At 44.5% G+C, this 12352-nt stretch overlaps 1 protein-coding gene across 2 annotated transcripts in view; it reads right to left on the bottom strand.

Annotated features, from left to right (window-relative positions):
- LOC119490269 (fibulin-2-like) overlaps window positions 1-12352 on the bottom strand; it is a 29596-nt gene that overhangs the window by 2013 nt on the left and 15231 nt on the right. For both annotated transcript variants that reach the window (XM_037773545.1, XM_037773546.1), the window contains exons 5-16: window positions 11259-11460; window positions 9594-9812; window positions 8737-8847; window positions 8118-8219; window positions 7252-7383; window positions 4581-4718; window positions 2916-3059; window positions 2652-2780; window positions 1269-1394; window positions 773-889; window positions 541-669; window positions 35-158 (exon numbers count right to left, since the gene is read on the bottom strand). In XM_037773545.1, coding sequence (XP_037629473.1) covers window positions 35-158; window positions 541-669; window positions 773-889; window positions 1269-1394; window positions 2652-2780; window positions 2916-3059; window positions 4581-4718; window positions 7252-7383; window positions 8118-8219; window positions 8737-8847; window positions 9594-9812; window positions 11259-11460 — 1673 coding nt within the window. The remainder of the gene's footprint in view (window positions 1-34; window positions 159-540; window positions 670-772; window positions 890-1268; window positions 1395-2651; window positions 2781-2915; window positions 3060-4580; window positions 4719-7251; window positions 7384-8117; window positions 8220-8736; window positions 8848-9593; window positions 9813-11258; window positions 11461-12352) is intronic.

The following is a 12352-nucleotide window of genomic DNA, read 5'->3' as shown; positions in this document are numbered from 1 at the left end:
AGGCATCATATTGAACATTGGTATTATCACTTACGTGTCGGACACTTTGCGGTAGTTTGGTGGACAGTTGAGAGAAAGGCATCGGTACCCTCCTTGGATGTTGTAGCAGGTCTCAGCCAGAGAGCAGTTATGGGCCCCCGTGGTGCATTCATCGATATCTAAAACACAGTTAATGCACGTGAGCTGGTTTCCTGCCCGGAGACGAATCACAGCACAGTTGAACTTTGAGGAAAAGCCTCATTGCTGGACCAAGTTAGACAAAAACTAGTCCTTGTGGGGGGGGGTGGGGGTGTAAAAAAAAAAATCAAATTAGCAAGACAATATTTTTAGGCCAATAAAGTTTTACAGCCTGCGCGTAATCACTGAGCCACTGTTAAAGTACCAATTATATTTATCTGAGCATAATCATTACTATGCACTCACACACATGAAGAGTTAAATGGGTGCAGAGCCACTTTTTCTATTTCAGAGCAGAACTTAACCCTCCTAATGAAGCAGCTACAGTACGGTGAGTGCATGCATTTTTAGTGGGGTATTCACCTCTGCAAGTGCGTCCATTTGGAGACATGCTGTATCCATACTCAGGACAAGCACACTGGTAACTGCCGGGAACATTCACGCACTTATAGGTGCATAGATGGCCAATGCTCTGGGAGCACTCGTCGATGTCTGGACAACAAGGAGGAAGTAAATCATGTGAAATTGATTCATAAACTTGTCCAAACATATGTTATGTTTGGTGGTATTTGTGATGTGTAATAGTGCGCCCCACCTTCACAGGTGTGCCCGTCCTCCCTGAGGTAGTAGCCCTTTCTGCAGTAGCACTGGTAGGAACCGTAGATGTTGGCACACTCCTGACTGCATGGGCTGGCCAAGCACTCATTCACATCTGGAGATTAGAGGTTGGAGCTCATTACTGTCACAATTCACTTGATCAAGGCATTTTCAATGTTTTCATCCTAACGTATAAACACAATGTTGTTATTAAGCCAATTAAGTTTTACTGGTTTGTGCTTTAAGGCATGGCATGATATGCAGTGTAACTCTTTAACACCCCTCTTCAGCAATATGCTGCACAGGGGCCAGCTTTAGTATCAGTATTCATGCACATACACAAGCCTGGCACAAGAACAACACATACACACACACAGGCATATTTTCATGCTCAGATTCACAAAAACATACAGCCACATGCACCAACACGTACACACGGATGCACACGCTCTCTCACACCCAGGCAGGCAGGACGTTAATACACACACACACACCTTCACAGTTCTTGCCATCGCCGGATAAGCGGAAGCCAGAGGTACACGAGCATTCATAGGAGCCCGGGGTGTTCTCGCAGGTCTGGGCACACAGGCGGCCTGGGTAGCGCCAGCACTCATTTACATCTGAGAGGAAGAAGCAGTGTCATCAAACCCCTGTTAAAGTGGCAGTAGGCAGTACATTTTTGGCATCATTGGGCAAAAATTCCACAATAACCTTTCAGCATATTGTAATTCAAGTGTTCTGAGAGATTAACTAGACTTCTGCACCTCCTCATGACTCTGTTTTCAGGCTTTAAAAAATCTCGTGGTCCCATGACGGAAGACTTTGACCAATCACAGGTCATTTCAGAGAGAGAGCCTCTTCATATTGGCTGTGCTCCGGTCATGTGACCATACAACAGATTTCACAATGGCTGCCGTGTCACAAACTTTCTCATTTTACAGCTAAACAGTACACTACGAGATGATTCTGAAAACATTTAAGGGGAGAAATAGGCATTACAGTAACAGAATATTGATTCATATTTGATCAGCGCTGCCTAGTTTGACCGTTTGGTCGGAGTTCGCGACTGATTGGCAGCCGGCTCTCATAGACAGCAGCTGGAATGCAGACCTCAGATCAGCTCTGACTACTTGTTTTCCTCCAGTCTGGGAAATCTTGCAGATGCCGTTAGGAGCACCGGAGGACACAGAGGCACATGATTTTTTTCAGGTTACCTGTTTCATGCACTACTATCACAATATAGCGACCGTTTTATAAAAATAACTTTTCTTAATCATATTTGCTCCAATCTCGCCTACTTCAGCTTTAAGTGTGTGTTGCAGTTGTGTGTTCGCACCCAAAAGCAACCGAGCATGAGCGGGTCTGTCGCCCTGCTCGACGGCCGCGTATACACGTGTGCATGCCTGTGCGTGTTTTGGGTGCGTGTCAACGAGAGTGCGATGTGAGGGGACCAGCTGCCTGCTGATAGTCTAAACACTTGAGCAGAGTCCATTATTATGAGAGTCACAACACAGTGAATCACAAACAGAGGGAGCAGCAGCAGCAGCAGGGGCAGGGGCAGAGCAGAGTCCTCTGCAGCAGGAGACGTGATCTGCCCAGTGGCTATACTGCAGGAGCCAGCAGCAGAGCCTGGGAAACAGCACCGCAGAATAATAAACAGGAGCAGCAGAGTATAGGCAGACAAAGAAGAGGGGTGGCTGTACAGTAGAGAGTGAACAAGTGATGAAGGGCGAAGGGGAAGGGAAGGAGAGAACAGAATGAGCAGGAAACAGAGAGAGGGGAGTAAACGCAAAAAGCTCCACTTTTCTTTCTCTTAAAACTTGTATGTGCATGTACGATGTGTACGTCTTCTGCATGATGTATGATGTCCAACATACCGACACACATCCTCCTGAATGAGTCATACTGATAGCCTGTCTGGCATTCACAACGATAGGAACCAGGCAGATTGTGGCACAGCTGGCCCTCTCCACATCGATGCAGGCTGCTCTGACACTCGTCCACATCTGCAACACAAACAAACATCAATAAAAGTGACAATGGTGACATTGAAGGAAATAATCATCACATCTATGTCCTCAAGTCTGTATATCAAACCATCAGATTACACATTCTTCACGCGTGACAACTACAAATCCTACCGATACATCTGGATCCATCAGGACTAGCGTGATAGCCACGGCTACATATGAGCTTCCTCTGGTGGCAAACGTAGGATCCCACTGTGTTGATGCAGTTGAATCCCGGGCTGCACGGCTGGGCCGAAGCGCCACACTCATCAATGTCTGTTACGGAGAGGGAGGGAGATGAAGAAACACAGAAGAAGCACTCAGGGCATGAGAGACCAGCGGGCAGCTCTTTAGCCACACCGTGATATCAAAGCAAACGCACATCACACAGTCGCATTCCCTCGGATAACTTTGTTGTGTGCGTGTGTCTGACATTTTCTCAATTTTCTCGTTTCTCAGAGCATTTCTTTTACGCTGCTTTCACATGGGGCGTGGGCTGCCTCGACATGCCCCAGTTCCTGCCCCTGGGGGCTAATTCCACAGCATCAGTTTGTACTGGAGGAGGACAGAGGGTTGGCTTTTATCCACCCCTCTGCAGCCCCTAACAGCAACCTGTCTGATCTCCTGTCTGTGTGGCATTTAACCCCTCTGTCAAAGAAGCCGTGCCAGTTCACCTGCACGGTGTACAACAACCGTGCGTCTACATGAGACATTTCCTGTGGGGAAATGTTGTGCTTTGGAACAAGATTGGGAATCTTTAAAAAATTAGGGCTGTCAAAGTTAACACGATAATAACGCAAATTTGTTTTAACACGACTCATTTCTTTAACGTATTAATGCAACTTGCGATTTTTAGGTTGTAGCGGGCTCAGTTTTAAAGCTACAGTGAAGATGCTGCTATCATATGAAACTAGATCTTAACCTAAACCTAAGGAATCCATTGGTACCAACCACGTCATACTAGCTTTTTGTGAAGGAGGCTAAATAACGTTCCAAACGTATACGCTAAATTTTGGCCATTTTCAAAGGGGTCCTTTGACCGCTGACCTCAAGATATGTGAATGAAAATGGGTTTTATGGGTACCCACGAGTCTCCCCTTTACAGACATGCCCACTTTATGATAATCACATGCAGTTTGGAGCGACTCATAGTCAAGTCAGCACACTGACACACCGACAGCTGTTGTTGGGCTTGAGTTTGCCATGTTATGATTTGAGCATATCTTTATGCTAAATGCAGTACCTGTGAGGGTTTCTGGACAATATTTGTCATTGTTTTGTGTTGTTAATTGATTTCCAGTAATAACTATACAGTATACATATATTTGCATAAAGCAAGCATATTTGCCCACTCCCATGTTAATAAGAGTATTAAATACTTGACAAATCTCCCTTTAAGGTACATTTTGAAAAGATAAAAAATGTGCGATTAATCTCGATTACCTACGGGCAATCATGCAATTAATCGCAATTCAATATTTTAATCAATTGACAGCCCTACTAAAAATAAAAACAATATTGACTGTCATGTAAAACAAGGCTGAAGACGCTTGTTTGCTTGCTAAGTAGGATTTAACCCACATATTCATTCATTTATTTGTTTTGGCCCCAAACAAATATCAGTTTATTTCCTCTATTAGCACAGTTAAAACCAGGAAAAAAAGATAATTGAATGAGAAGAGTATAATGAAAACCTCCATACAGTTTGCCCTCAATCACTGGGAACAATTGCTAACCTCGCTGTAATGGATATTAGCAAATATATAATCATCTCAGTAAGAAAGTGTCTTCCCTTACCTACACAGTTGCCCTGTGCACCCTGGTTAAAGCCTGCAGGACATCTGGGTTTGGGGTTGCACCTGAACGAGCCCTCGACATTCACACACTCGAAGCCGAGCCCACAGTTGTGGCTCCGCTGCACACACTCATCAACATCTGAGGAGGAAGATGAATAAATGAGCTCATGAGGACTGAGTAGATGATTAATTGCAAATAAAGCACAAATCAAACGCTATTAGTTTCAGTCTAATAATCCATTACATGCATGTAATGCCATATTTCACCACTGAATGGCACTGTGGTTAAATGGAAGATTGTACAGGTGCTCACTGTTACTGCTGTTCATCCATCACACAGCTTTCCCGGTCAATACTCAAGGAGTTAATCATTGTGATCCAACTCACGGATCTTATCTACACTAATCACTCTGCTACAACCAAAATGGCCTGAAATATTTCAGGTAGATGAATACATCTAATGAGTCAAACCAGCAATAGTCCTGTGTGTGAATAATGCATGTTTGTCTCAAGTTTCAAGCAGGCTTGCAGGATTTTACCACTATAATTGCTGTATAGAGGCCTAAAACAGCTCTGGCAAGCAGCCCTGCTGATACAGGGTAGGACTCTGAGCAGCAGACAGTGATTGAGCATCTTGCTGGTGTCACAAGCAGCCTGGCAGAGTCGGCAGGAGCTGAGTGAGCCCGACACCGACAGAGAAAAGCCAGGAAGCAGGATAAATGTGTGAGAGATTGGCTGTGACCTCCTGCCAAAATACAAACCCTGGCTGTTTTCACTCCTTTTATTTACAGGATTGTGATACAGTCACTACATGTGTTAGCAAGACATGTGATATATTGTTATTTCCAGGATGAATTTGACTGATGAAGATACTGTGTGCAAGGACACATTTTATGAAAAGAAAATCTTAATGCACTTTTAAATGTTTGTTTTTTTGCAGGGCAATGCCTGTCTGTTGTTCGGTCTGTTGGTCCGCCACTGTGATAAAGATTAAAATATCTCAACAACTATTGGATGGATTGCTATGAAATTGCAGGGATTAATGCATCCTAATGACTTTGATGACTTCTCCTCTTGCACCACTATGAGGTTGAGATGTGATTCTGACGGATTGCCATGACATTCATCTCTCCCCTTAGGACCAACTGTAATGACTCTGGGGATCCTCTGACCTTTCATCTCGCGCCATCATCAAGTCAAATGTTTAATTTGTCCAATACATTTAGTTTATGACTAAACACCTGCAAAACCAATGACATTCCCATCAGCCTCAGCTGATTATCAAACGTTAGCATGCAAACAAACTGCTGCTAAACATCAGCAGCTTAGCACTGTGATTGTGAGCATGTTGTCATCAGTACAGCCTCACAGAGCCGCTACTATGACTGTAGACTCTTGGTCTTGTTCGCCTCTATATCTAAAATTATTTCTTCTAAAATGTATATATGAATGAAACATGACTGCATAAATTAAAATATCGGGGTGTATGATGTAAATCCGCTGATTGTGTAAAAAATAAAAAACTATTTTCATAGATTCATGATTAATATGTTTTGGCCCTAATCTCCTCGCTATGCTTTGGATAATGTAAACAGAAAGTGTAATATCACCATGAATTACTCAATCAGCTTTGGGCCACACCTGAGTCCCCTTTTACCTAATATTGAGTACATTTTAGCAAATCTGCACTGAAGAAATTCATGCTGCATTCGCTACTAAAAGATCAAATTTGATAGCTATAACTGGAGAGGGTAAGTTGCACTGATTTAGGTAATATGTGTATGATATCTGGGCATTCTGGTTTGATTGAACATTGATATCGAAAGGAAAGGATGTGATGTGTGGCACAAATCTGGTGTTAAAGATTGATCACTGAGTTAGGAAGACAGTGAATACAGTAGGCTACTGTACTGATGCAAGAAAAGGACACAACTCAGTTGGTGACTTCCGCTTCATTTGTGAGAGGAGGCAAAAGTAGCGTTTCATTACAGCCCCATTGTAAACCACGAATAGGGAATAGTTAGCACAGCACAAAGACGATGACAACCTGAAGTGGCAGCTGTTTGGAGGCTTACCCTTAAACATACGTTCTTGTTAAATGCTCATTTTGCCTGATTGAACATTCTTTAAGCTCACAAGGAGCTGCAGATGAGCCGAGTCTCCATCTGCAGTGGCAAACGGCACTTACTGTACAATATAAAACTCCTCTTAGGGGTCTGTCTTCCTGAACACGGCTGCTGCTTTATGAATGAGACCTCGGCACAGGCACAATTTATGGAGCATGGAAATAATGAGACGTACAGGGAGGTTTACTATTACATCGCAAAACGTTGTGCACCACCCACAAAGACAAGCCAGGAAGCAGCTCTTCATAGTGAGAGTTAACAGCAAGCGAATACTATGGATATAGCTCTCTGGAGTTCTTATTATTTCCCCATGTTTGTGTGGTAACATGTGAAATTACATGATCACTTCACTGGACGCGTGTTAGGAAAAAAAAATCTCATTTTCAATACTTACTCTCAAGGGTGGTACCAGCGATTGTTTGCCTGAACAATGTGCTTTCCTCACATTGTGAACATGCAGTGATACAAATGCTCTCCTGCTGGTGTTAACAACATGCTCACTGTGGGTGGAAGTGAACACTGTGATGCTGATAAGGTGTGCTGTACCTTCACAGATGTCGTTGTTGATCTGGTATCCCGGGGGACAGGTGATCGGTCTCTGGCAGACATAACTCCCCGCAGAATTCACGCAGCGTTCATTGAGCTGGCAGGCACTCGCGGACAAACACTCGTTTATGTCTGGATGAAAAGAATAAAAAACAAATGTGTCAGTGTGAAGGAAGAGAATAAAAGTGCACAGTAAAAGATACTGGATGAATAGGTTTGGAAAAAGCTAAAGATGAGAAGATGTACTAAAACACTGAGCCGTGTAGCAGTTAGAGGCAGATTAAAGAGACAGGTCGGACCCTCCTCTGGGAGAGAGAGATTAGGGGCAAGGCCACTGGGTATAACATCCACACAATGAGGAATTTGTCACCATACTGAGCTACTCTCTGTGTCACTGCTACTGAGACAGACCAGTGGTTATGGCTTAACTTAAAGATATACCCCCAGTGAGACAGTTTAGACCCGTAGTAGCTGATGATAAAACACATAGTCCACCACCATCCTGATTGGAAACAAAGGGTACATATGGGATGCAGTTGTTATCGTGATAATGCATGGTTAGTTGGGATGATGCCTCCCCATTGGCATTTATACACATATATTGTTTTGGGGTGTTGCTGAGAGTGAAGGGGATTAGGGCTGTATCTCCTCTGCACATCCAGAGGCGCTGATTACAGAAAGAAGACAAATCAGTGCCAAGAAACTCTCCTCAACTGGAACCAAACTCCTCTGGCTGAAAAAGACGAACTGAAATGAGCCTTTTTTTTCACTTGATTGCACAGAATTTCCACATGCTATCCTGGTGTGAAGTTAGAAAGTTAGAAGTTAGAAGTTTTCAGCATTATATCCAAGTTTTAGTTCCTTACCCTCACAGGAGCGTCCATCAGCCACAAGAGAGAATCCTGTGAAACAGGAGCATCGTGGCCTTCCGCCCACTGAGGTGCACTGTTGCTCACATGGGCCGTTTCCTGAAAATAATACCGTATAGTGAGGTCAAATGAAATATACTTTACTGCTACTCCACACAACAGTATTTAGGGTGAAACAGAGAGGAGCTGTGTGGCTCTGGGTGGGAGACAGGACATTATTTACTGTATTGACGTTACTAATTTCCTTTTTCCAGGTTGATCCCTGACCTGGTCATATTGCATTTCCTACTTTTGGCCCACAGTGTGGTACATGCCGGCCTCCACCCTGATGCCATGGCAACCAAACAAGACATGACCCTGCACAGAATGCCGAAAACAATCTAACCTTTGATACCATCTCGACGCTTGTGTTTGACATTTGCAGCACAATTACATTTCGTGGAGAGGGTGAGTTTGACATAATAACATGTCAATCTACAGCAGCCTGCGCTGGCTTCTCCTCTATTAGACTGCATCAAGATGCATGTTCCAGTCTACCATTACTGTAAGACGTGAGGATGACTGAAAGTGCTCGTTGTGGGCTCCCTTTCCCCTCATTACGCTGTATGACTCTAACCTTCACAGGGGTTGGGTGGGATGACGGGCTGGGTGGGGGGTGGAAGCGGCAAAGTGGGCTCCACCGCCGGTCTGTCATCCTCCTGCAGTCTGTTCTCCTCGTCCACCGTCTCTGCAGAAACATGAATAATCCCGTCACATGAATTACACTGTAATCAAGAATCCCACCTCTCAATCTACTGCGGTCTTAGTTAGAGGCTTAAACCTTGTGCAATTCCTACATCCTCATGCAACGATATAAGGCTCATAGCTACAGATGAAAGTTATAATATCAGTGAAGGTGAGACAGGAAAAGACATTGCCTGCAGACAAACATTTGGTTTTATTAGTGAACCCCATCCCTCACTGTAATTTGCTGAGAGCTCTGGCATTAGTATCCTGTTGAGACAGGCTCATGTTGGTGTTGATTAAAGTCTGCTACACTGTAGACAACATCACCTAAGCATACTTCTAAAGTGTACATCTGAGTGGACCTTCAGTTTGGTGCAAAGAATGATTTGCAAATCATGAAAATGCTTTTTTTCTTCAGCTGAAAAGCTTTTTGACAACAGCAGAGATGTGAATAGTTGAGTGTTGCTGTCAGTCCAGGAAAGGGATGTTAGTGTGTGATTAAAACAACTATTATTAGGCAGTATCAGGGCTGACAGACAGGAAGGAACTCAAAGAGACCAGGAAAATAATACGCTGCGAATGTGTAGACAAATTACGACAAATGGGGTCTTCCTGTCGGGAATGCAGACTGTAAATCATATCTCAAGGAGTAAAATGGCACAGAGATCTGCTTTCCTGTGTACTAACATCACTGGAAATGTCTGCTAGCGCTGTGTGACAAAACATGATTGGTGGTCTTCACTTTACCTTGTGCACAAGTGAAAGCGTTCTCCTGCAGCACGTATCCGGGGAAGCACTCGCACCGGTAAGAGCCCGGCGTGTTGACACATCTGTGGTGGCAGATGTTGCCCTCATACATCAGGCACTCATCTATGTCCTCCACCTCAACAGGACCCTCCACTGCGTTCTCGCCATCCTGCTCCTCACCAATGGAGAACGCCTCCTTAGGGTACGGGCTGTCAGACACTACAGCACATGGAGGGAAAGAGAGGCTGTAAAACTGCATGATATGAATAACTGAATAAAAAGTTGTAAACTTTCAATGAAGGAAAACACCTTTTTGAATATCCATCCATCCATCCATCCATTATCTGTAACCACTTATCCTATTCAGGATCGTGGGCAGGCTGGAGCCGATCCCAGCTGACATTGGGCGAAGGCGGGGTACACCCTGGACAGGCTGCCAGACTTTCACATGGCTGGCACATAGAGACAGACAACCATTCACACTCACATTCACACCTACGGGCAATTTAGAGTCAACAATTAACTTAACCTGCATGTCTTTGGACTGTGGGAGGAAGCCGGAGAACCCGGAGAAAACCCACACTAACACGGGGAAAACATGCAAACTCCACACAGAAGGGAGCCCCAAGGTCTCGAACGGATTCGAACCGGCAACCCTCTTGCTGTGAGGCGACAGTGCTAACCACCTGTAGCCCCACCTGTAGGCATATACTGTATATATAACTTTGTGTTACCGGAGGATGTCTTGCTGTGACGGTCCTGAGTTTTTGTTAGAGTTTTTTCCCTGTTTTAGTTTGAAAGTCCTCTTCTTGTATCATGTCTGGTTTTACTTCCTGCCTTTGTTTGCTTTCCCGCCTTTTTGATTGCTTGCCCCGCCCTGATCAGTTTTACCTGTCCCTCCCTAGTCCTGCACTCACCTCACCTGCTGCTCACCTGTTCTCACTTCCCCAGGTAGTCGGTCACTATTTATTCCGTCGTCTGTTCCTTTTTTCTTTTTCGGTTCATCTTTCATTGTATGTCATTTCATTTGAGTGTACTTTTCTGCCTTTTATACCTGAAGACTTTTGTTCTATATCTGCGTTGAAGCTGCTCCTATCTGCATTTGGGTCCTTCCTACCTGTTCTGCTCCCTGCACTGTGACACTTGCTGTATTTCTGATGTTTCTGTGCGGTGTCTAATCCCTAATGGGACAGGCAAAATGTTTTTCACGAGGTGGAAATAAAAAATTAAGCTAACTACCCATAAAAGAGAAAAACATCCTAATGAGAAGCACCTGATCACCCATGGCTACAAGACAGATCACTCACCTTGTAGTTGCCAAACCAAATCAGTACAAGAATACGACCAACAAGGGATTAAATGCAATGCCAGACAGGCACTAGATCTCCTAGAATTACAGCAAAGGGGTGAACTGGGCTACTATACTTTGTTCTGGGAGGCCAATGAGGCGCGACCTTTTTCAGCAGGGTTGGGGGATCTTACTTTCCTTTTAACGAAAATGGATTGTCTCGGATTTAAATCAGTACTTTTCCCTGGCAGTGCACTGGTGTGTGTGTATTACAAGCCCCCTCCCAACAACATCCCCTCCCTTGGCATGGAGCACGCAATGCATTCACATTCTGCGGTGTGCGAATATTTGTGTGTGCAGATATTTGTTGACAGTACCTTTCTTTGGTTGTGGAGTGGAGCCGAGAGCGGGCCTCTCTCTGACAGAGTGCCAGCCGTCTTGATTCCCAGCGCTGCTCTCCTCTCCCTCGCAGCAGGTCAGGAAGACGTGTGTGCAGTGGAATCCCAGGTACTGATGGGCTTCACAGCGATGCCCCGCGCGGCGGAGCTGCAGCCCCAGAAAGCAGCAGTCACAGCACTCCTGCAGGTCACACAGTACGTCTTTACACATGTATTTATGGCTCTTTAGAGTAGCCGCTGTGCATTTTATGAAAAAGACTACACTCAGTGGTCCATACTGTATGCGAGGTCTTTTCCACTAGCGCCACCATGAGTGTCATGTATTTGCAACATGTTCTCATCCCGACTCGTTACATACCGCCCCTAAGCGTCACTTTATTTTTGGCTTCAAAACCACTATAGTTCCCCTTGGCGTCATTATAAGATTAGACAACCAAACCACTCTAGTGATGGTTGGGCTTAATATTGGAGAAAAATGACACTGAACGTTGTGAACACGGGATACAAATGAACACTGATTGTAACGTGAAAGTGAAATTTAACACACGGAACATGTACAGCGGTCTCCTTGATGAAAACCAACCATGTCTGTTGGTCAAATCCACCTCCCCTCCCCTACCGCCTGGCTGGTGTGTCTCTTTTCTCTCTTTAAACACATCGCCAAAATCCCGGCGTACTTTCTGAGAGCGTTTTCTGTTGCAGCGGATTGGTTTATATTGTCGTTAATGGAACGCCCGGTGTGTTTGATACCGGCACTAAAGGATGCCTTGTGCGGTGGTATCGAACACTGACGGACGTAACAAACACTCCGTATTTGACGCCCTGGGAATGAAAATATTGGATGGATTGCGATGAAATTTGGTAGAGATATCCACGATGTCAGGAAGATTAACCCTAATGACTTTGGTGATCCTTTGACTTCACCACCATCAGGCTTTTGTTGTTTTAAGTGAAATATCTCAACCACTATTGGATTACCATGACATTTGATAGCCTACATAAACTCATGTTCCCATCAGGATGAATTGTAATTACTTTAGTCATCCCTTAACTTTTCCTCTTGTGCCATCATC

This window comes from Sebastes umbrosus, chromosome 6 (assembly GCF_015220745.1).
Source record: "Sebastes umbrosus isolate fSebUmb1 chromosome 6, fSebUmb1.pri, whole genome shotgun sequence".
Lineage (NCBI taxonomy): Eukaryota > Metazoa > Chordata > Actinopteri > Perciformes > Sebastidae > Sebastes > Sebastes umbrosus.
This window is presented reverse-complemented; position numbering and strand designations above follow the sequence as displayed.